The following is a 23,929-nucleotide window of genomic DNA, read 5'->3' on the forward strand; positions in this document are numbered from 1 at the left end:
GTGTAACAGCATTGTTCTCTTTGCATCAGATGCTCCACGTGTTACTGACCCCAAAACTCTTAGAGGAACCACAGATCACCTGTGGAGACTGTTTATGAAGGCATTTATGAATTAGTTTAAGAAAAGCCAAATCAACAAAATGACAAACTTAATTTCTTAAGGCAATGGTGTCATATAATCTGCTCCTTCTCCAAAATTGTGATCATCTGACTGCATATCATCAGAGGAGGCTTAATTATTTTGTGATCAAGAGGTTGCAAAACAATTTAAATGAGAAAAATCACAACACTAATAACGGGAAATAAGTGAGCAGACCATTTCCTGTACATGTGTACAGTGCCTGTCCATTATCGTCTCTCCTTTGAGCACTGTTAAAGAGAAAATTTCTAATCGGCAGCTCTGCCTGCTTGCTCTTAGGTGGTGGGCATGTTGAGTACAGAAGTTTTATTTTTTGCTGAAATCTGCTGCCTGATGTATTAAACAGTAAAGCAGGAAATCATAAAACCAAAACATTAAACTGAAAGATGGTAAAATGACTCATCAGCAATCACTGAAAGCTGAGTATGATGTCTTTCTGGCAGGTTCTTATTGTAGATCTTCAGATGGCTTCAGATATTTTGGGGGAATTTAATTTCGGTGCAGCAGTTTTAGAAGAGTGAGCTGTTGTGGCTGCTACAGAGCATCTCATTATCAGGTGGCATATGTAGTTTTCTACAATTTATGGGACTCCGGGGGCACACAGTTGGTGAGATGCCAGGCCAACAAGGTTGACAAGGCGGTCTGGTCGAAATAAGGAAAGGGACACCTCGCCTTCTATCAAAGGCTGAAAAGTCCTTGCATCTGCAGAAACAGCCACCAATACAGAAGAACACACCCAGGTGGGGTAAAACTGTATAAAAAGGGATGCATCCTGACTGTGTTTATGAACCAGCCTCGGTTTGCTATGTTTTGCTGAATTTACAGTAAATCTGGGAACTGCATCCAACTCTTCAGAGTTTTTGTGTCAATTTTGTTTTTTTAGGTATCTTATTTACACTACAGTATATATCTGACTTTGTTCAAAGTTATAGTTTCACTTAGGATCTGGACACTTACTTGACCATCTGAAGAGTTTTTCTGCAACAGTTTGTTGCTTTTCATTAGCAGCTTGTTGGAGAGCTCAGTAAACTGCAATTTTGGGTTATTTTGGGCAGTGTCTTCCAAGTTGGAGGTAGTTCTGTGGATTTGTTCTTAAGTTGATCGGGTCTGGCCAGCATTTACAGAACCTCTTCTGCTAAAGGCCTAACACACAAAATATGTCACAAAGTGGTGGGGAACTATAGTTGGATATTACTTTTCTAGGAACTTTTTCACTATAAGCAAATAAGTATGGAAAAATGTGACTGAAGTTTTTCAATAACAACATGAATAAATTACTGAAACCTGCAATTTTAGCTGATGTTATCCTGCTATTTTAATCACACCGACCATATAAAAATATATACTTTTGAAGTCCAATCTATAATCAGTTTTACAATTATTTAACTATAAAGATTGGAGAAAATGGTGAAAATTGCATCTGAGGAAAATTAATTTCACTTCATTTAATATCCCAGCAAAGACGTTATTGATGAGTTTTCGGTCTCAGTCGCTCAGTTTCTTATTCAGTCTTCTTTAATAAAACATGATGTTCATTTTGTGAAGAATGATAAAGTCAGATTGTTTTAGGCTACCAACAGCATGCAGCACAGGTGCACCCTGTTTTAACCAAGATGGACAAAATCCTCAACTCAAGGTGTCAAGACAAAACTTCCCTAACCAAGTGGTGACATCATGGTGGCTGTGTCCATCTTTTATATACAGTCAATGATTATACCACAGCAGGATTTCCGTCACACCCTGTAGCTTGATTTAGAGCACGAGACAAAGGCAGAAGGGATCCATTTAAATTCAAAATGCAGCCTTCTCACAGACAACTCTCATTATAATTTAAAGTGCTGAAAGAATGAAGATGATGGAAGAAAAGATGATTAACTAGAAGTGATGAAACTTGGATCAAACAATAGAATCAGGTGATGAAGATTAATTTCTTCTCATCTGTCTCCTCTGTCATTTTTGAAGAGCGAGTGAGACCCGAATGAATGCCAATCTTTGAATCTGAACAATTCGGCACACAGTGCTGACAGCATAATCATGAACAGGACTGAACAATGGCAAATTATTGTGCAGTTGAGAACACAGTGGGAGGCAATACAAAGCCATGAAAATCCCACAGAGCCATTGAGGAGAAAGTCTTCATATGGAATGCATATCTAATAACTACAGAATAATAACAGCCTTTTCTTAGTTTTGCTTTCAGCTCTGATTGGGTCTACAGTGGAATATCATTTAAAACACGTCCTCATTATGCAACTTTGATGCAAGAGAATACTTGATCACTTGCTTTCACATGGCTGTGTGTGACTGGAATGAAGGACTCTGTGGAGATTAGGCATCATCACAAGGCTATTTCGGGCTGGTGGAACTGTACGCCTCAGCTACAGTCAAATCAGTGGTAGGCTGTGATTTGGAACAGCAAAACCTCAGGCTCATTAAATTGGTCCCAAGCCCAGTTTGTAATCCTAGGAGACAATTTCACTGTCTAAGATACAAAATCATTCGTTTGCTGGAGTTTGAATATTCCTCAATACTAGGCACAAAAACGGATGCCCCCTATGGTCATTGTACCTGCTCTTTGATTGATGCAATATCATCTGTTTATTTATTTCACTAGGATATACTTTATTTTTGTTTTCATTACACCTTTAACTACAATGACCACTTATATCGCTATGCTGCTATCTGACTTATACTCACGGGTCACTTCATTAGGTACACCAGTTCAACTGCTCGTTGATGCAAATATTTAGTCAGAAGATCACATGGCAGCAACTCAGTGCATTTAGAGATGTAGACATGGTCAAGATGACCTGCTGATGTTCAAACTGAGCATCAGAATGATGAAGGATGGTGATTTAAGTGATTCTGAACATGACATGATTGTTGGTTGGGCTGGTCTGAGCATTTCAGAAACTGCTGATCCACACAACCATCTCCAGGGTTTACAGAGAATGGCCTGAAAAAGAAAAAATATCCAGTGAGCGGCAATTCTCTGGAAGAATATATCTTGGCCAGACTGATTTGATCTGATATGAAGGCAAAGGTCGCTCAAATAACCACAACCAAGGTATGCAGAATAAAATCTCTGAACACACAACAAGTTGAACCTTGAAGCAGAATCTTGGGCTAAAGCAGCAGAAGACCACACCGGGTGCCACTCCTGTCAACTAAAAACAATAAACTGATAGTACAATTCACGCGGGCTTAACAAAATTGGACAACAGAAGATTAGAAAAGGCTTGCCTGGTCTGATGAGTCTCAATTTCTGGTGTGACATTTGGATGGTGGGGTCAAACTTTGGTGTAAAAAACATGAAAGCATGGATCAAATCCTGCCTTGGATCAATGGTTCAGGCTGCTGCTGGCGGTGTAATGGTGTGGGGATACTTTCTTGGCACACTTTCAGCCCTTTAGTACCAACTGAGCATCATTTAAACGTCACAGCCTACCTGAGTATTGCTGCTGACCATGTCCATACCTTTATGACCACAGCGTACCCATCTTCTGATGGCTGCTTCCAGCAGGATAATGCACCATGTCACAACGCTCAGATAATCTCAAATTGGTTTCTTGAGTTAACTGTACAAAAAATGTCCTCCACAGTCACCGGATCACAATCTAATAGAGCACCTTTGGGATGTGGTAAAACAGGGGATTTGCATCACGGATCTACAGCTGCTATCATTGTCATGGTGTGGGGTGGTTGCTGTGTCCCTTCTGGCTGGGCAGGCTTTTTTCCAGCAGGTGGAGTTTCTTCAACTACACACACCTGGTCTTCATCACGCCACAGTATTTAAGGAGCAGCGAGGTCATCCAGTCTCGTCATCGCACTTCTGTGGTAATCAGGCTATCTAAGCACCCACTCACAGTGATCTTATTACCTATGCTCAACTGTTGTATTCCCTCGTTCCAGGATTGCTTGGCAAGCTGACAGAAGGACTTCACATTTTCGCTCTGAGCGACTGGTCGATATGGATCGTTTTCCATCTTGGAGCCCACCATCTACCTGCCTGCCTGCCTCCTCGCCCTCCGACGTTTGGGAACCACAGGACGCACCCCACACTCTGGTATTCCCCGCCCTGCAACCTTTTCCCCTGGACCCCACAGTAAGCATTAACCAGAGGTGGGAAGTAACGAAGTACAAATACTTCGTTACTGTACTTAAGTAGGTTTTTCAGGTATCTGTACTTTACTTAAGTATTTATTTTTCTGACTACTTTTTACTTTTACTCCCTACATTTTTACACAAGTATCGGTACTTTCTACTTCTTACATTTTCAAACAGACTCGTTACTTTTTAACACGTCAGAAGAAGTTTGCATTTCCGGTCAGTGCGCCGTCAAACATCAAACGATCTGAGCCTAAACGGAGGAATAATAACACATAAGAGACAATCGTACTGGCGTATCCTCCATCATCTGGGCTTATCTCGTACAAAGGGATTAAATACGCAAACCCATATAATTAATGTATCATTTATAGCGCTAAAATCGGGCGGGACCGAGTCCGTAAGTTGCGCTGCGGCACATAAACAGCTTAGCTAGCGCTACTGAAGAGGAGCGAGCATGAAGGGAGTAACGTGTGGCAGGTAAATGCAACGTTTCTGAATGCTCAAGAAATATGAGCAAACACACAAAGTGTGTGCAGTTTGTTACACAGCTAGCTAAAAGAAGAGCTGCTGTATTTCAGGGAGAGCAAAGAGAGAGAAGTTCACTCAGAGATGGAGAAAGAGGACAGGAGAGGAAGAAGAGAGGTTAGAATTAAAGGTAAGGACTGGAAAATAAACTGAAGTATGCTGACTTTGTGTAATTCAAAGATTCTATGAAAATACTGCAGTTTAGTGTGTAATAAATAGGTTAGCTTGTTGTACTGTATTTACAGTAAAGCTCTGTGTTGGACTGGAGCACAGTGTTTGTGTTCATGGTCAGAGTTACAGGTTACATCAGTGTAGCAGAGATGAGTTTGAATCAAAGCTGCTGATGCTGAGATTCATTCACTGAATCCAACATTTCTACAGCCTGTATGCTGTCAGTGTAGGGGATGGAGATCAGCTCAGAGAGCTGTGAAATACTGGGTTACATCTTTGTGAGTTCAGTTCATCCACACAGAGCAGTAAACCTCAGAGCAGCAGCAGCAGCAGGTCAGCTGATCACAGCCTGCACACCAACATCATTTACTGCAGCTCACAATAGAAAGCTGTGATTCTTCTCCCCATGCAGAGCCACTACAGCTGATCTTAGGGTTCCTCCACCTGCTGAATCCCACTGTAACCCCTGAGTATCCTCATGTTTGTGTTTAGGTGGAGGCACAGTCACCCTCTACTATGGAGGACATGGAGAATAGAGCTGTGTTTAAATTCCCTTTAACAGTTTGTGTCCTACATAACAGATTCAAGCTGAGTGCATTCATTAGGATTAAAATTTAGATTGGAATAATGTTTGCATTCTCATGTAATTTTATTTTATATTATTACAATAATATATAACGAGGTTCAGTTACTTTTACACAAAAATAGCAGGTAGAAACGTCCTCCAAAGAACTACTTTTACTTTCTTACTTTGAGTACATTTCAGAGCCTGTACTTTTTTACTTTTACTTAAGTAGAGAAGTTGAACCAGTACTTCGACTTTTACTAAAGTATTTTTTTAACATAAGTACTTGTACTTCTACTTAAGTACAGAATGTCAGTACTTTTGCCACCTCTGGCATTAACCCGGCTAGCTCTCAGCTGTTACATTGCCTCACTGACACGGTAAAAGACCCTGCTAACCCCTTCTCCTCTCCTTCCCAGCGAACTCTGCCTCCCTGGCCTTCTTCCCCGCGTGGTCCCAAACATCCCTCTCAGCACCAGTTTCCTCTACATGCTCACTGCCTTAATAAAACCTCTTGTCTATCGAGCTGTGTTTGTGGTCTTTGCAGTTTGGGTCCTTAGCCACTGGCTCACGAGCCTTGACAATCATACCAATATGGACCTTAATCTCCGAGGAATGTTCTGAATGCAAAAATGGTTCCAACCTTGTCCTAGCAAATTGTATTTAATAAAGTGACCAGTGAGTGTCTACACTGACAGGGTAAAGGCGGGCCTGGGGTGGAAATGACCTGTCCTGAAATTTGATTGTCTCCCTGCTGTTAGTGCCCATCTGGTAGGTACAGCAGTCACCTCTCATCCCCATTCTAATGCTCTATTTAAACTTTAGTGTATAGGTCCTATACACCCATATTTTTTTTAACTTATTATCAGCAACTGTATTTTAAGTTCACAGTCCTGCTTGAACGCACTCAAACTTTTTTGTTTCAGCGGTTTGTCGCTTGCCTTTTGGGTCTTCAGCTACTGTGCTACACCTCCACACGTCCAACTGAGACACTATGAATCAGATGTTTCCCCTAAAGCACATCTGTGCTTCGCATAAAGAAAATCATGTTCTTCCCAAGAGTTAAAAAAGGTAATGTGGTAAAAAAATACACACCATAGAAGATGCAACAGACAGTGTGTAAAAGCACCATCTAAGAACTGAGTATGCATGAGCTTAAGGTCTGTTAGGGAGGCCACACTGTGCTAAGTAAGTAGCAGTAAAATATTGATGCTGGAACTTTTAGAAACACACACACACACACACTGTACTGGCAGCCACAGTCACACCCCTCAGCCAATGCTCACATCCATCTCCTTCAACATCAAATCATTTTGTCCTAATTTTGATCACTTTACTTACTTTATACCCTCCACTTGCAGTTTTATGTGCAGTAAATGTCATCGGCGCCTGAGCAGAGCTGTGAATTTAAATCTATGGGTCCCGCACCCTTTTAAATGTCACACCTCCACACCTTTAACAAAGCTTCATTTCCTGATTCATCTGAACGATTTAACCCCCAATACAATTAAAGCTGCCATTTGAAGAAACAAACAATTTAAAATGTTCTGCAGAAAGTTTCTTTCCACTATGTAGTTTTACACTCTCTCACACGTGTTAATCTAATTATTGTCTTATTGTTTCCAACACAGCGCGCACCACAGCAGCCGCTGTGTGTCTGTGCGTGAACGCGAGTTTTAGCATCTCCCTGAAATAGCACCTGATGCTTAAGATGCTCTTTGTCACCTGTGTGACTCATCAGGGAGCATGAATAGTCTGCACATGTGGCTCTCATCGGTTGCCACTTCTTATACTTTGTTTTCACTGAGAATCTATTTTAAATGCCTGTTTTGGACATCTTTTATGACATAATAAAACTGACAAAACCTCCTCTGGGTCATTCACATTTCTCCTAGCTCAGATTAGGAGAGCAAAGAAGCATCACAGATTACATTTATAGGTGATAAATATAAATGTGCACCCACATCAGTAGGTTGCACTTCCTCCTTTGAGGCTGCCAGCTTCTTTGTCACAGTTATAGCATCATTTGATGTATTTCGGTCTATAGACAACTAAAGAAAATGCAGATTTTTTTCTGGCAGAAATCTAAACTGATGTCACCTGTCGTGTCTGTGCAAGTTGCTGTATTATTTTGGATATCAGTAACAACATGTGCGCACCCTGGGATACTACCCTGTGTGTGATATGCATCTCTCATGTTAAAGGACTTACTTTTTCCTTTCAGGCTGGTCAGCATTTTAGTAGTGACTTTTCTGAACACTGAAGATAAAAAGACTTAAAAGCCTACCATTAATGGGTCCACTCAAACAGAGGTCAAAAGTAACTAAGTGCAAGAATCAAGTACTGTACTTGACAACACTTGACTTGACAGTACTCAACTTTCTAATTTAAAAGGTCTTTCTACTTTACCTCATCTCAATTATGTGCTACTTCATCATTATACTTCACCACATCCACAAGAGAATACTGTATTTTTTGCATTCCTTCATTTAAAGTACTGAAAGGGTTCAAAAAGCTTTATTTATTTATTTTTTTTCAAAAAGCTTTATTGTTGTTTTTCTCATGAAAAACATGACGAATGATATTCAGTTTCTGAGATTCTGTCAGCGCGAGTGGCAAAAAAAAGAAACATGTACAGTTGTGCATTTACAAAATAGAATAATTTAAGTAGAATAGAATAAATAAATAACCATTAAAAGAAAAGAAAATACAGATATGGTACCTGAGCAGTTTGCGCTGTTATTCCACATCATATTATTATATGGCACTTGTATACTGTGTTGCACAAGACTGGTTTTAGGTTTTTAAAATGTATTATATGAAACCATCATTATATGACCAAAACTTATTTATGGGCTTATGATGATGAAAAAAAAAGGTATCCACTGCCATGTTTTTATTAGCAGTCCCACCAATGAATGATAAGAATTCTCACTTTAAGAAAGAAGGTAAGAATGCCCAGTGTTACTGTTCTATATGCAGCGTTGGTGTTGTTGTTTACTGCACCATCAGTATAATTTCCAAAAAGTTATGCAATATTTTTCTTATTTACTCCCTGTGGAAAGTAACATGTTACATTAATCTTATGTTACTCTGTAATATTGCTTGTGTAATTTGCAGAAATCCCTGTCTTAATAAGAAATAGAATAGAATAGAATAGGATAGAATAGAATAGAATAGACTGCCTTTATTTGTCATTATACAGAATGTACAATGAGTTTGGAGGACATACTAATGGATCTTTTTAGCAGACTGTTTAAGTATTAACAAAAAATTGGTAGCAAAAAGCCCACAGGGCACAGAAAAATGTGGTGACAGTGATTCTACTCTGAGAACACGTGCGATGCTACAAGCCTGCTCATCTCTGCCTTTAGTACCTGTTAAAAACGAAGCCAAATCAGCCGTTTGGCTGCATCACTCTGGGTCTGGGTGCCACTCAGTGCTACCTCTGTGTTAGCATTACATACTGTTTTGATGTTATTTTTGCAGTGGCGGACTGTTGCTTCTTGAGCGAGCTCGCTCTTTACTTTCTTGTCACTTTTAAGTGCTTGCCAGCGTTTCACTTTTGCTTCTTTGTATCTGCACAAAGGTGGCTTTCTTCTTCCTTCTTGCAGTAAATTCACCGTAATCGTCGCTCCACAATAGTCATGAATCACTCTGACATTTTTGTCTTATCTTCCACACGAACCGCCATTAAGCAGTTGTTGTGCAATGCGCATAAAAAAAGGTAAGCTGGAACATTTTTTTCTATCCTTCCAATCATGCGGACAATTGAAGAACTTGTGTAGCTTATTGTTTGATTAATAACTGTGATGCAATTACTGAATTACTACATTGCAGAACCAGAATATCAATGATGTAGCTCATCCGGTTGACGATCCATCACAATTCACAGTTTACTGCCAGTAAAATGACAAATGCGACCTTGAGCACTATTTGGGTGAAGACTCAGTAGATGAGCTCTGCCTGCAGGTTTCATGAAAATCTGACCAAAACTCTAGAAGGGGAGATGAACTCTGGGCAGACTGACAACAGCTCTTTGGCCAGATGAGTTAAAAACCTGTGATCCAGTACAGTAAAGCATTGCCTTTGAACACCTAACACTGATTACATGACAGTATATCAGTCACTTTAAATTAAACACTTACATTACTTGCTTTTATATCAAGGGTAATTTCAAGTGCAATGGTCCTGTCTGTCCTGTCATCAGATAGTGAAAAATGTGAAGATTTTTACCACTGAGAAAAATCTAAACTATCAGTCTTATGGCTGTGAGAACCTAACTCACACATCTCAATATCCAGTGTAGTCGAAACAAAGTTCGATCAAACCTTCATCTTTTAAGGTTAAGGTAACTTGGATGAGGAGACGGATTCATGAGTTCTAGACAATCCTAAACATTACAATAAAAATACATGAAATAATCACACTTTAGTAAACTCAAACCTCAAAATTAGGGAAAAAAAATCCAAACAGGCGCAGTCACGTCAGAGCCTCCTGCTCTGTCTATCATCATCATCATTCTAACAGATTTTCAATTTCAAACATTTTTCAGCCTCTGTGAGAGCATCACATCTACCCTTACTCTTACATACTGGCAAAACTGCACTCTTTGTATCTGAGAGACGACAGTCTTATGACAACAACAAGCTGAAAATGTTAGTGGGATCTTTTCACGCCGCCTGAGAGGAATCGTTTCAAAGAGGAACATCACCTGAAATTCAATATGAAATTAACTGAATGCCGAACCCGATTTTCAGCATTTCCTTCCATTTTTGGCATCAGCAAAGAAAAGCTCCTGAAACAGCATTTAGACCTCTGTGAAAAACGCATTACAAAGTGTCTAGGAAAACACAGCATGTAGCTCCTTTCTAGCTCCTGTGGCAGTGAACAATGTAGAGTTTTCCTACAGAGTGGAGAAACAGGCTTGTGATAGGTTACTTGTTAGAAATCCCCACACACAGCTTGGGCAGTGTCTGTGGAGAAGTAAATGAGTGCTGCTTTTCCCTTTCAATAGCTCACAGTACAGCACTATGGTAATAGTAGGAAAAGGTAAAACTTTTCTTTCCAATTGTTAATAATTGCACACACACACACACATACACACACAACTGCAATCTACTGCAAACGTGGTCGGTGGTATAGAAAAACATATGCGACATAATGCGTGGTGTCTGTCGTTCGCTAATGAACACGACATGAACAGACTGAATTATCTGACAGGACCAAATCCTTTGGCAAGCTGCAGATCCTTAGTGCAAAGACGCTGAGCGAGCCGACAGCTTGTATTTTGACTGAGTCATTCCTGATTATCTGTCGGTTCATCTTCAGATTATTTAATATCAGCTCCCCTAACAACAGGGATATTTGCAGTAGGTGCCTTCTGTGCATCTGTACTAACTGTATGAAATCCAAATTGTGAAGGTTTGTAGCAACGTGTCACCACTTGTAACTGTAGCTTACAGGTGGAGTAAAAGTCAAAATCCAAGATAAAAACAGGCATTCATACACAGAAATGGAGGAAGTGAGTCTGGTAAAAATTTGAATGAACTTTTTATGGTATTTGGAAATAAAAAAAAAAAGAGGTACTTAAAGAGATGAAACTTAAAATCAGTGATGTTGAAAATGGAAGACATTTTGATACAAAGTTTTTAGGGGTTGTAATTGACAGCAGGTTAACATGGAAACAGCACATTAATTACACAAAGGTAAAAATCTCCAAGACACTTGGTATTTTGTATAAAATTAACAATTTGCTTACTTACACTGTACTGCACACTGATACTTCCATATATGACTTATTGTGTAGAACTGTGGGGGGTCCACTTTCAAACCCTTAGTCAATGATATAGTTTTATTGCAAAAATGAGCTACACGCCTGATAAATAAGGCAGGCTATTATGAACACACAAACTAATTATTTCTAAAATCTACTCTCATGAATTTAAAGACATAGTTTATTATAAAATAATTCAAATACTGTTTAATGCCAGACTGTGTACAAAAATATGTTGTACTTGAGGAAACTAAATACAACCTAGGAGTTTATTGTATCTAATGCCAGAATGATGACTGTCTGTTCTTGGAGCTCAGCTGTGAAATATTGTTAGCCCAGATATAAAAACGTGTAATTCATTATGTCTTTTCAAAAAGAAAATCTCACAATATATTTTATGCTATGTGACTGAATGAATATGTCCTTTAGGATGACGGTCACAAAACTTTTCTTCTTTTTATGTATTTTCTTTTCTTATATGAAAGGTAACTTGTAAATGGATGTAAATTTTGAGTTGGGCATATAAGCATTTGCTTCTGCCTGTTTTGGTCTCACTTACTGATTGTCAGATGAATATTTATGATGAATCAATTGTTTCTGTGTGACCAAAACAAAAATAAAATAAACTGAACTGAAGAGCGCTCTAACTTTTGACTACCACAGGAACACGACGAACGAGCAGAGAACAAAGGGAAGCAGGGGGGTAAAGGGTAAAGTGAGGAACTGATTAGACTCAGAATAATGAATAAATTAGCAGATTGTGGAAGAAAACACAGGTGACACTTATGAGGATGGGGCAGACAATTACTGAGGAGGGAAAACTGACAGGAATAGACAAGAGACACTGATAATACAATAAAAACAGCCATGGCCTAAAGAATGAACCTAAAGATAACAATCCAAAACCAAAAAAACAGGTATTCATATTTTAGTGTGATTCCAGGAAGCAGGTTTATCTGACAACTCTGAGTTTGTTAACTCTGAGATGAGGGAAACTCTGAGTTTCCCTCCAACTCTTTGCCTCCTGCTGCACCTGAACAGGTTTGATTTCCTTATTCATAAAGTCGCTGTCAAAGCAAAATTTTTTAAAAAACACTTAAACCCCAGATATATATTTTACTTCATTATTGTTTTTGGATTTAACGAGCCCTTTTACATCGCAGATTTATTATCAGCTCAGAATAAAATCTGTGGTCTCCGTCTTTTTAACTCTGTGACTTTGTGGACAGTAATGCAGCTGTCTGACTGTCTGCCAGTCTCCTTGCACTGGAAGCAATTACTGTACCTTACTGTAGTAATCGCGTTTAAAGAAAAATGATCTGTATAGAGCTTTAGACACAGAACACACTGATCAATTATCAATCATTTGTTGTGTTGTAATCAGTCACACTGATGGAAAAACTGAAGTGAGTGAAGGTTGAAATTATTTTAAGACTCTAAAACTGAACTCAGTGTATTTGAATGTGAGTTTTAAAATGCAGCTGCAGAAAATCTGTGTTCTGAATATTTCACGCCGACTGAGAGTCAGTCATTAAATGAAGTCAAACAACGGTGTGTGAACCTTAACACATTTTTCACTGAAAACCTCAATCAGTCTCTGTGAGTCTGCCCAGAAAGGGACCCGCCCAAAGGTGGGCCTATCACGGGCTACATAACAATCAGCAAACCGTGTCCAGGTCAGAGTCCACTTGCACAGCAGGACAGATCCAAAACAGATACCGGATCAAGCATCATTGATGCATCTACTAAAAATCTCAGACGTGTTAGAATGTCATGACCTTGACCTCAAGGTAAAGGTCAAAGGAAAATTATGGGCATGGACAATACGACCTATGTGTTATCTCTGTGATTCAGTGTTTGGCGAGTGACGTATCTGTGAGACGGACAACATTCAAATCAAGTGAAACGTCTGCCGGGGGTGGATTTTGTTGTACCTGGCACCACTTGGCTCACCTTACCAAATTTTCAACCAGCAGGTAGTGTATTGTATAACCTACAATATACTACTTGCTGTGTAGCAAATGGTAGAGCAAAAACTACTGATAAACAAAGAAGATCATTAAGGAGCCAAAGAGACAAATATTTCCTTCTGCATTTAGCAAACCACAAACAGGAGAATTAATATTGGACAACAGTCTAAATAAATGATGAAGTTAGCCTGTAAGATGTCAGATTGTATCAGACTGCTGGGGTCGAAGGTTAGAGAAGTGAGTCTGTGACTAGAAAAATCAATGGATCTGACTCAGATCCCCTCTCTCATCAACACCACCGCTCCATCAGTGCTGCTCAGAGGCCAGCAGATCTGACGGTGTTTCCATAAAAAATGCATGTTAAATCAAATTGGTCATATTCATCTAACATGTCAATGTTCATTTTCACTCCATCCAAATGGAGTGATTATTATATGTATACACTTATTTTACTTTTCTTACAATGTATATATTTTTATACATTCTCTTATTTTCTGTATTTTTAATACATTTTATTTTCTGTATATATTTTTATACATTTTATTTTTTGTATATTTTATACATTGTGTTTTATTTTCTGTATATTTTTATATTATATTAGATAATTATATTTTTATTTTTACTTTAGAGAGTTTGACTTTCTATTGCATGGCACTGAACAGGAGTGGCCCTCCAATCTCATTGTATATCCTGTATAATGACAATAAAGGTATTCTATTCTATTCATCCATCCATCCATTCTCTTCCGCTTATCCTGTTCAGGGTTGCGGGGGGGCTGGAGCCTATCCCAGCTGTCATCTGGAATTCCATTTCCAGGTCCAAACTGTCCTGTGTTCAATATGCCGCAACGCTGTGTCCCTCGTTGTTTTAACCAATCTGAATTTAAAATAAACACACACTCAGCTGTCATTTTATCGATGAGAAAGAGAAGAGGAAATGGCTGCAGTTGATAAGGTATGTGTGCAATCTTCTGTAATAGTGAACACTCACTGGTTATGCCATTGCTGTTTATTTAGGAGCATTTGGACCCGGAAATGATGTTGGACTTAAAGACCGGATAGGGCGAGAGGCAGGTACACCCTGTAGAGGTTGACAGCCTGTTGCAGGGCCAACACAGAGAGACAGACAACCATTCACACTTACACTTATGGGCAATTTAGAATCACGAAACTGCATGTCTTTGGACTGTGGGGGGAAACTGGAGTACCTGGAGAAAACCCACGTAGACACGGGGAGAACATGCAAAGTCCACACAGAAAGGCCTGAGCTAGGGTGGATTCAAACTCAGGACCTTCTTACTGTGAGGCAACAGTGCTGACCACCACGCCACAGTGCTGCCCGCTCGTTTTCACTGCTCACCAAAAAATTCAGCTCCTGAAGACTGATCCATCCATCCATCCACATTAATGTATTATCAGCCATAGAACAAATAAAGATTATGCAAACCGGCATCTTACTGAGTGTTATGTTACTTATACATTATCAAACTGGTGCTGAGCCTGGTCTAAGTGAAGCTATGTTTTTGGATTAGATCAAGTCAGTACCAGAAGTCACTAATGGGAAAAAAAATGTACGTGTTTGAATGCAAGCCAACCATCTTCTTTGTTTACTTTACTTCCAATTTAATGCTACTTTGTGACAACTATTTCAGGGAACTGAGGAGAACCTGTGCAGTTCAAGGTTCAGTAGCGGCAAACTTAAAGCTTGTAATAAAACTGAATGTGGAACACACAAACCTTTACTTCATTCTGAGCCCATGTATTTTATATAGGTTTCCGGGGCATGCAGGTGACTAAGATGATTGACGACAAAGGTTTTGGTTAACTTAACCTCATAGTGACTAGTATGCAACCGAGTAGCTCAAAAGGACGAAACAGAGAAGTTCACACTACTTAGCTAGCTAATATTAGTGGGCTAAGATCACAGACGCTATAAAAGATGGACATAGTCAGAAAGTGAAGCCAACATTAAAGTACCTTCACTTGATTCTTTCCAATGGCTGACAGGGAGCTACTCCTCTGGTTCCAGAAAGATTTCTGGTTGTATTGAGGTCTATGGGAAAATGGCCCTCAGCTCCCTCTCTCTATGACCACTTTGTAAAATATGGTCATTCTAAAGGGGCACCCACACAGGAAGGGATTTACTCGTTGAGCACCACTTTGTTGCTGATGGTTGGTCACTAGTACATTCCAGGTTCTGGTTGCCTAGGCAACCCACTTAAGTATTTACTACTGTCATATGTCAATCAGCGGTATTCTTCACTCTCATCGGTAGTCGCTTCAATCGTTTACCGTGAATCTGAGAAATGTTTAATTCAATACACTGCCGATTTAGTGTCGCCAGCAGGTATTTTGCCTGTCATTTCTGGAAGTCGTTGACTGTCATTGATGTTCAGTGGTCTCTGGTTGCCACACCGCTGCTAATTGCTTCCTGTGTAGAAGAGACCCTTAAAAGTCTGAAAGGAGGATTATTCGGGATTCACTCATTGGCTAATGACTTCTCAATGACGAGTCGTTAGCCGATGAGCATGCAGTTTCACGGTCAGATCTGCCCCCTGCTCATCATGTGTGGTTTCAAGGTGGCAACGGCGGAAACAGTCACGCCAACTTCATACTTGGTTTGACTTCAGAAACCAGCGAGTGATGTCCATCTTTATACTGCCTGTGGCTAAGATGCTCTCTGGGGACTTCACGGTATAAAGCAACTCTATCAACTGTGTTATTCTTTAAAATAACAAAATCACCATTACAAAACTGGGGGGTCACTGCCTTACATTATTAAACCAATTACCTGTACTACTGTCACTGTCAGCAGGCACCAGTAGACACTGTCACTATGACTTCCCATCACAGTAATGCTGGCTGTGCTGGATGGTGGAGCATACAAATTGGTCTCTGGTTGTAACAAGGAATCGCATGATGATCGAGTTTTTTAAACATTCTTAGCTGCAAATGATCTTGTGACCAAAATTATACAGAAGTACAAAAGTCCATAAAGTAAAAAAAAAAAAAAAAAAAAAAAATCCCTTCTGTATCAGCATAAAGAAAAATACTTATGCACTAAAAGTTGTACTAAATATACTGTCACATCTGGTGTCCATAAAGGAAGCAGTCCCTCCTCCAGGTTGGAGAAATTCTTCCAAGAACAGAATCTTTATGGCTCGTGAATAGCTCCGGGCCTGATGGTGCAGGATCAATTAACATACAGCTGTTCACTTTCCTCTGGCCTTGAGCAATAAACGCTGATTACTCAAGATGCAGCAATCAGAAAATAAACTGTTGATTTTCATTCATTTTGCCCAGTGAGCCCAAAATCAGATCCACCCTTTTTTAAAAGCTGCAGTGTACAAAAGAGCTTTGAGTAAGTGAAAATTAAAAAGAACAAACAAATTTGTTGCTACCCATAAAAAAAATTAAAAGAAGTTTTAGGGTTATTTTGTATCGTTTAAACCTTCCCTTTGTACCCTGCTATGTCAAGTTTGTATATGTGCTCTTGCTCAAGTTTGTATATATGTGTAGAAAAGCACTACATAAGATCTACTCCATTTACCATAAGGCTGCAGATCTGATGATACAATTACAAAATTGATCACTGACCTGTGATCTATGGTATCCTGGTGCCACGTGCACTGATGGACATCCTTGTGTTCAAACATGGTGTTATGGATAAGATGTGGTTTGCACAGATGTCTAATAACAGAACACTACTCGGGTTCAGATGAGTCACGCCCCTCCAGGTCTCACTGTCTACATCAGCGTTGAAGTCTCCCAGTAGGATGATGGGGTTAATGGATGGAGCACCCTTAATCACCACGCCCAGTGACTCCAAGAAGGCTGGGCATTCTGAATTGTCATTCAGCGCATAAGCGCAAACAACGGTCAGGACCCGTTTGGGCCCGAAGACACAGGGAAATGACCTTCTCATCCACCGGTGAAAACTCCAACATACAGGCAGCAAGCCGAGGGGATAGAAAGACACCCACCCCAGCCTGCCGCCCCTCATTGCGGGCACCTCCAAACTGGAACAGAGTTCAGCCCCTCTCTAGGAGACTGGTTCCAGAGCCTGGGCACTGGAACCAGTCTAGCCCCACTGTATCTAGCCATTATCTCTCAACCTCACACAACAGAGAGGTGACATTCCATGTCCCAATAGCCAGTCTGGATAGCTGTGGATCAGTGCACCAGAGCCTCTGCCCTTGGCCTCCACCCGACACACACTGTACCCAACCCGTACAGTGCCTTCTGTGGGTGGAGGGCCTACAGGAGGGCGAGCGCATGTCTCCTCTTTGAGCTGTGCCCGGCTGGCCCCCATGGGCTAAGGCCTGGTCAGCAGGCGCTCTCCCTCAAACACTCTCTCCAGGCCTGGCTCCAGTGTGGGGCCACAGTAACCCCACACTGGGTAAACTGTTCCCTTGGTAACTCTGCCATAAGGGTAATTGGAATCACTCTTTGTCTGGCCCCTCACCCAGGACCAATTTGCCTTGGGAGGCCCTACCAGGGAGCAAAAGCCCCCAGACAACATAGACCACTGGGACACACAAACCCTCAACCACGAAAAGTTAACAAACTTTAACTGAAATTTTTTGGCTTCCTTTATGGAGCATGGCAGTTTGAGAACCACTGGTTTCATTCATTCAACCCTCTATGTTCTTAAAACTACTACACCTAGGTTTGTCTGAAGTTTGTCACAGTGTCACCTGACACAGTCTAGTTTCTCTTAAAGCTTCAGTTTCAACATGCTGAAAGGTTAATATGGATTTTTTTCTTAATAACTCCAAAAAAAAACTACTGCAGTTTTAAGTGTAGTCTTTTCTTCTTTCTAATTAGGATCTTTGTTATGAATGCACATGTGTGCCAAATGCTTGACTTCATAATCAGCAGCAGTAGCAGCCCTGGCCTAGGAGAGCCTTCTTCATATCAGAGGTGGACAACACTGACATTTCACACTGGATGATTTACAATAAAGGGCTGAGGTCAACCCTGTATGTTTGTCTGTCCTTGAAAACAATGAAAACATGTGTCACTGTGCGTCTGCGTGTACTCACAGCCAGGAGGCGGTTCTTGTCCTTCTCTGCGTTGTTGAGAGCGTTCTCCAGGGTCACTCTGTGCTTTTTGGTGACTTCCTCCAGAGCTCGAGCCTGGCTCTCCTTCATCTGGCTGGTCTCTTCTTCGTATCGAGCCCGCAGATTGTTCATGTCCTTATCGTGGGACACCTTCTCCTCACGCAGGGTCTGACGAATACAGAAAACACACATGCGCATTTAAATTATACTCAAAGGTGAGACATGTGATAGATGATAGACACAGAGCTCAGGCTGACATTCACACCATATGCTGCATTATTCAGCCATATTGTCAGCATTTGCTTGGTGACAGCCAAGGAATTAATCCTCCATTCTGTCTCTCTATGCCTGAAATTTTACCTTGCTACTCTTTTTTCTCCATGTCACACTCATATTTGTTATTCTCTGAACAGTAAAACTTAACAGTAAAGTCTGGGTACAGGCTATCTGGAATTACTGATAATGGGGTTATTGATTAGGGTGCAATGAAGTCCATTATCAGTCTCAATAATAAAGATAAGATTGTTTTGGTTTCTAGATGAGAGTCTTTATCACGCTGGTGTTCAGGTATTGGTTTTTTTCAGTGTGCTGGCAGTTTACCTGATAGCAGCAGATTTAGAAGTTATTTTTATTCATTATTCCAACAGTGGGTCTTTGAGTTCACACAGAATGAAAAACAGATTTTGAGTTGTTTTGTAGCTAATACCCAAGTGAAACGAACAGCTGCTGATTGCAGCCTCTGACCAAACTCTGGCCAACACATTTTAAACACTGTAAAAACATCTTTAATATAGCCAAGCATGTAATATTACTCTAAAAGAGGCTAAATATGTTTTTCTAGCAAAACGTTAACCGCTTGATCCAGGATGAGCAGTACTTTTGCAGTATATAGCTAGTTAGCCCCAATCTTACAGCACAGTATCATAAATAACTACTTTTTCCTAACTAAAATATTCCTAGTTTGGATGCTAAGAAAAACCCGGACAACCAACAGAGTGGCGAGACTTTTGCTTCACTGATCACTTAAACTGTTCCACTTAAATTACAGGAACAACTTGATAACAATGTTTGGCCAAAATTATACTATATTAGGTACCTTTTTGTGGATGAGGCTTAAGAGTAAACAGAACAGAAGCTGTATGTGTCTCATCAATGAGACATCACAAAATAATGACAATAGCTAATGATGTAGTAATTTTGGGGTTAAAATAAGATGCAGCAATAAGTAGGTTGAACATTTCAGCATTGTATTATTGGCATTATGCCTTCATACATCCACAGCCTTCATGTGCTGTGGCACGTTTTAGTGTTTATGGATGAGAACTGACAGAAGAAGTGACTGAAATATTAAGAAGTATTGAGACACACTCCCAAATCTGGTTTTGAATGATCAGAGACATGACCCCAATGCCAGTTTCAACTAGCAGTGACAGATGTATGTTTGTGAAAATTAAATACATTGGTCTTGTTATTGTGATAGTTGTGAGCACTGGTCTGCAGATCATCTGTACAGAGGAATCCAAGGATAGCCTCAGATTTAGGAACAAGGTGCATATGGTTCAAAAGTTATGCGCCTATTTGGACCTTCTAATACAATCCAATGGGGAGTGATAGACATGAAAGCTCCAAAAAACAAAACAAAAAAGGGGAGCGTCTTCAATCAGACTGCAACATTTTACGGTTGTACCACAGACTCCAAAGGTAGAACAAGAAAAAAGATGGACACAAGAGATGTATAACAAGAAGAAAAACAATAAAAAACCTGCAGGATGCTATAAAAAATAAATTGCGCACAATTTAAAGCATGATGCTTAGTGATTTGTTAGTGACTTGTCTGTGGATAAAACAAGACAAGGACTGGTGAAATGAGAACTGTTGGAATAGCAGAGCAAGGAGGCAGAGAATGCAGTGAAGAACAGATGTAGAAAATATGTTGTTTAAAGGGAACAGAGCAGAAAGAACGAAGCTGTGCAGAGTTTGGTTGTTGTAAGGCTCAATACACTGTGTAACAGAGACATGAGCAGACAGGCAAGAACAAACGCCCTGTCTACCTGGCAACAGTGCACTGGGTTTACCATTGGACAGTTATAATACTATCCCAGCCAGAGGAGTGCAGACACTCACTGTGACGAAGCATGACGTGAGGAGGGTGTTTAGAAGAGTAACCACCAGGAAAGTGGCTGGACCAGACAATAACTTTAGGCCTATAGCGCTCACCTCTGTGGTGATGAAATGTTATGAGAGACTCATCAAGAGGTTCATCACCTCCTCACTGCCCATCACCCTTGACCTACTACAGTTTGTATACCGTCTGGACAGATCCACAGACGACGCCGTAACCTTCCTCCTCCACAAGACCCTTTCCCACATGGACACTGGTAAGAGGAACTATGTGAGAGTACTGTTTGTATATTACTGCTTAGCATTCAACACCATAGTCCCTTCCAGACTGGTCTCTAAGCTGTTAGACCTGGGCCTAGGCCACTCCCTGTGCAGGTGGGTTTACAGCTTCCTGACCAGCAGACCACAGGTAGTACAAGTGGGTCACCTCACCTCAACCCCCTCACCCTCAACACTGGATCCCCCGCAGGGTTGTGTGCTCAGGCCTCTGCTGTACTCGATGTACACCCACAACTGTGAGGCCATGTCAGAGTCCAATATCATCATAAAGTTTGCTGACGACACAGCCTGTTGTGGGACTGATCTCCCACAATGAAGCGACAGCCTACAAGAGGAAGGTCTCCTGCCTGGAGGACTGGTGCCAGAAGAACCACCGTCAGTCAGCAAAACAAAGGAACTGATTGTGGACTTCAGCAGGAAGCAGCAGAGGGACTACCATCCATAATGGTGCTGAGGTGGAAAGAGTGGACACTTTCAAATACCTGGGAGTGACTATCTCATGTGACCTGTCCTGGACAAATCACATTAACAACACTGTGAAGAAGGCCAGACAGCATCTCTCTCTCCTCAGGTGGCTGAGAGACTTCAAGCTCCCACCTAAGGTGCTCAGGAACTTTTACACCTGCACCATTGAGTGCAGGTGCTTTTTTTTTCTCCTGCTCTCTGACGGGGACGGTCGCATCCTATCTCTCTCCTGCCCTGCCCTCCCCCATCTCTCCTGTTTGCTGCTTGCCGTAAGAGCGTCTCTTACACACTGACCGAATAAGAATAGGAAGCAACATGGATCGGGCAAACTGGGCTCTCAACACCATTGATCGAATTTTCTCCACTATGAGACTGGGGAAAGGGGAGCCTGCGTGTCCGAGTGGAACAGACCCGGTCGGATACGTTTTTGATTCTTGGAGCTCGTGGAGACTTGCGTGCCTCTTGGCTCTGGCGGTTGAGGACGTGGAAAACGTATACATATTCGGCTATTTGGTAACTGGATCTCTTCTGTTTGGGCTTGGAGGACACCTGATTTACTGGGAAATTAAGAAAATCTGGGCAGCAGTTCGACATTTGCCAAGGCTGCATAACCAGATGGATGGACTGTGCAGAGCCGTACAGACTCAGACTCAAAGCCTGTTGGACCTGAGCTGCAAGCTGGACGCATAGTCCAGCTGAGAACGAAAGGCGAAAGGGATCAGATCTGGAGATAAAGTTTGGTTCCTGCACAGCAACGACGGTAACTAAATGAATTTTGATTATTGGATTTTTCACTGAATGGGTTCCCCAGTGAAACTGAAGGCTGTTGGCAAAATACATGCAGCCTGTTCCAAAACAACATCTGCATTATCAGGAATTCGGCTCCCTAGCCGGCCTTGGGGCTGGTAATCATATCTCTCCGGGACAATGTGTGATGGACGCTCTTCCCTCAGCCCTCTCTGTGATTTGTGTGAGCTGGATCTGGTGTACCATGGCCGCTGACATACATCCATCACTATCAGTGAACTGTTTTGGCTAGGAGCTGGCATCTGGCTCCACAATCCCTGACCCTCTCGTCTCCGTCTAACCTAACTAATGTGTTTGTTTCCTTTCTTCCAGGGATTAATTGTACCGGCGGTGCCAGTAGTGGCAGCGGCTGCAGACACCCATCTCCCTATGTTAGTCTTGTCTGTTCTCCTCTGGATGGTTGTTCTGAACACAATTTCGTTATATTATGACAGAATGACGTTATATAATTCGTTGTATAATGATTAATTTTGTTGTATGTATAATGACAATAAAGTTCTATTCTATTCTATCTTGTGTAGGAGCATCACCACTTGAAGAGGAAACTCTACCAAAACGGACTTCATGGCACTTAAAAGGGTGGTTCGTTCAGCTGAACAGACCATCAGAACCATGGTCCCCAACTCTTACACACTATGTAAAATATTTTGCTCTGTTTGACATGCACTATACCATGCCACGTATTTACTGACACAGCTGCAATAACATACCCTTGTGCAAATACAAACAATAAGAATTTTGCATTTTTACCCAAGATATTAATATAATTTTTATCTTTGTGACGTGACGTGTGAATTACATATTTCATTCTTATTTATATATTTTTACCACTCTGGCTGCAGGTACAAAATAGATTTCACTGTGCATTGTACTGTGTATAACAGTGCATGTGACAAATAAACTGTAGCTTATCTTAATCAAGGCTAGTCAGAAAATAGTTATTTTCAGGGGAAAAAGACAACTAAAATGAATATGCAGGCAATAATATTTGGTTTTAATCAGGAGAGCAGCTGTTTCCTCTTCGCATGGCTTTAACAAAATTTTAATTGGCCAAACTTTGCCAAAATAAAAGTCACAAGGGAACGGTAACACACAATAGTTGAGCTGACTCCCACAGTGAGCTATCTGAGAGAACACATCCTGTTAAAGAGTATACCAAGATTATCTGACTACTAATGAGATTAGATTTAAAAATCAGCAGCTGTTTGCAGCTTTAGTTTTCTGCTCTTTGTGTGTTTCACATTATAAAACTGCAGCTAAAGGTGTAGATATAGTTTCCCTGTGTAGTTTTAGAACTCTGGTCGTGGAGCCGAGTAGGTTCCTGTTTTCTTCACACACACATGAGAGATGCATTACTAGTGGCGTCACACCAATCGGCTGCTGGCAATAACACATCACGGTGCACTACAATATGAGCAGAGACAGAAATAAAAAGGGTGGCAATAAGTAAACTTGAATGTAACCAATGAAGGACTAAAAATAATTCTAAAAATATGATTTGCAAATGTTTTATTTATTTAAATTTGATAAATCTCAAGATTTAGGCCAGTAAAAGATTTAGGCCAGTAAAAGGCTTGGATAACATTTTCACTGTCCACTGGGATATATGGTTATTTGATAGTAATTTGTTTAAAAAAAGAAAGAAATAAAAAAGCTAAGTGGCTGGTGATAGAAGTGAAGGACTAGACGAGTGAACAATTAATCTTTGGCACCACAAATATACGTTTGTTGAACTTATTAGTAATGACATTAGTGTCACTGTTGGATTGTAGCTACCGTCACTTATCCAGGGTTGCAGTCTACGCTGCACTGCAGCCCCGACAGCTTCCCTCCCTTTGTGTTAATTGCTGTAATAGATGTAAACAAGCAGGGCGGAAATTGGGGCAGATGAAGTCTTGTAAAAATGTCTATGGTCTGCCAGTACTTTGATCTAGGAAATC

The 23,929-nt window shown here is 40.7% G+C and overlaps 1 protein-coding gene and 1 long non-coding RNA gene across 3 annotated transcripts in view; one reads left to right on the top strand and one right to left on the bottom strand.

Moving 5' to 3' along the window:
- The window catches only part of fam184ab (family with sequence similarity 184 member Ab), a 219,091-nt gene that overhangs the window by 84,135 nt on the left and 111,027 nt on the right, over positions 1-23,929 (bottom strand). For both annotated transcript variants that reach the window (XM_030722256.1, XM_030722255.1), the window contains exon 9: positions 18,300-18,485. In XM_030722256.1, the coding sequence (XP_030578116.1) occupies positions 18,300-18,485 (186 nt within the window). The remainder of the gene's footprint in view (positions 1-18,299; positions 18,486-23,929) is intronic.
- On the top strand, positions 3,886-6,020 carry LOC115774827 (uncharacterized). Its single transcript, XR_004019214.1, has 3 exons — positions 3,886-3,975; positions 4,051-4,243; positions 5,929-6,020. It is a non-coding gene; the product is annotated as an uncharacterized LOC115774827 (long non-coding RNA).

The sequence above is a fragment of the Archocentrus centrarchus genome, chromosome 24 (genome assembly GCF_007364275.1).
Source record: "Archocentrus centrarchus isolate MPI-CPG fArcCen1 chromosome 24, fArcCen1, whole genome shotgun sequence".
Classification (NCBI taxonomy): Eukaryota; Metazoa; Chordata; class Actinopteri; order Cichliformes; family Cichlidae; genus Archocentrus; species Archocentrus centrarchus.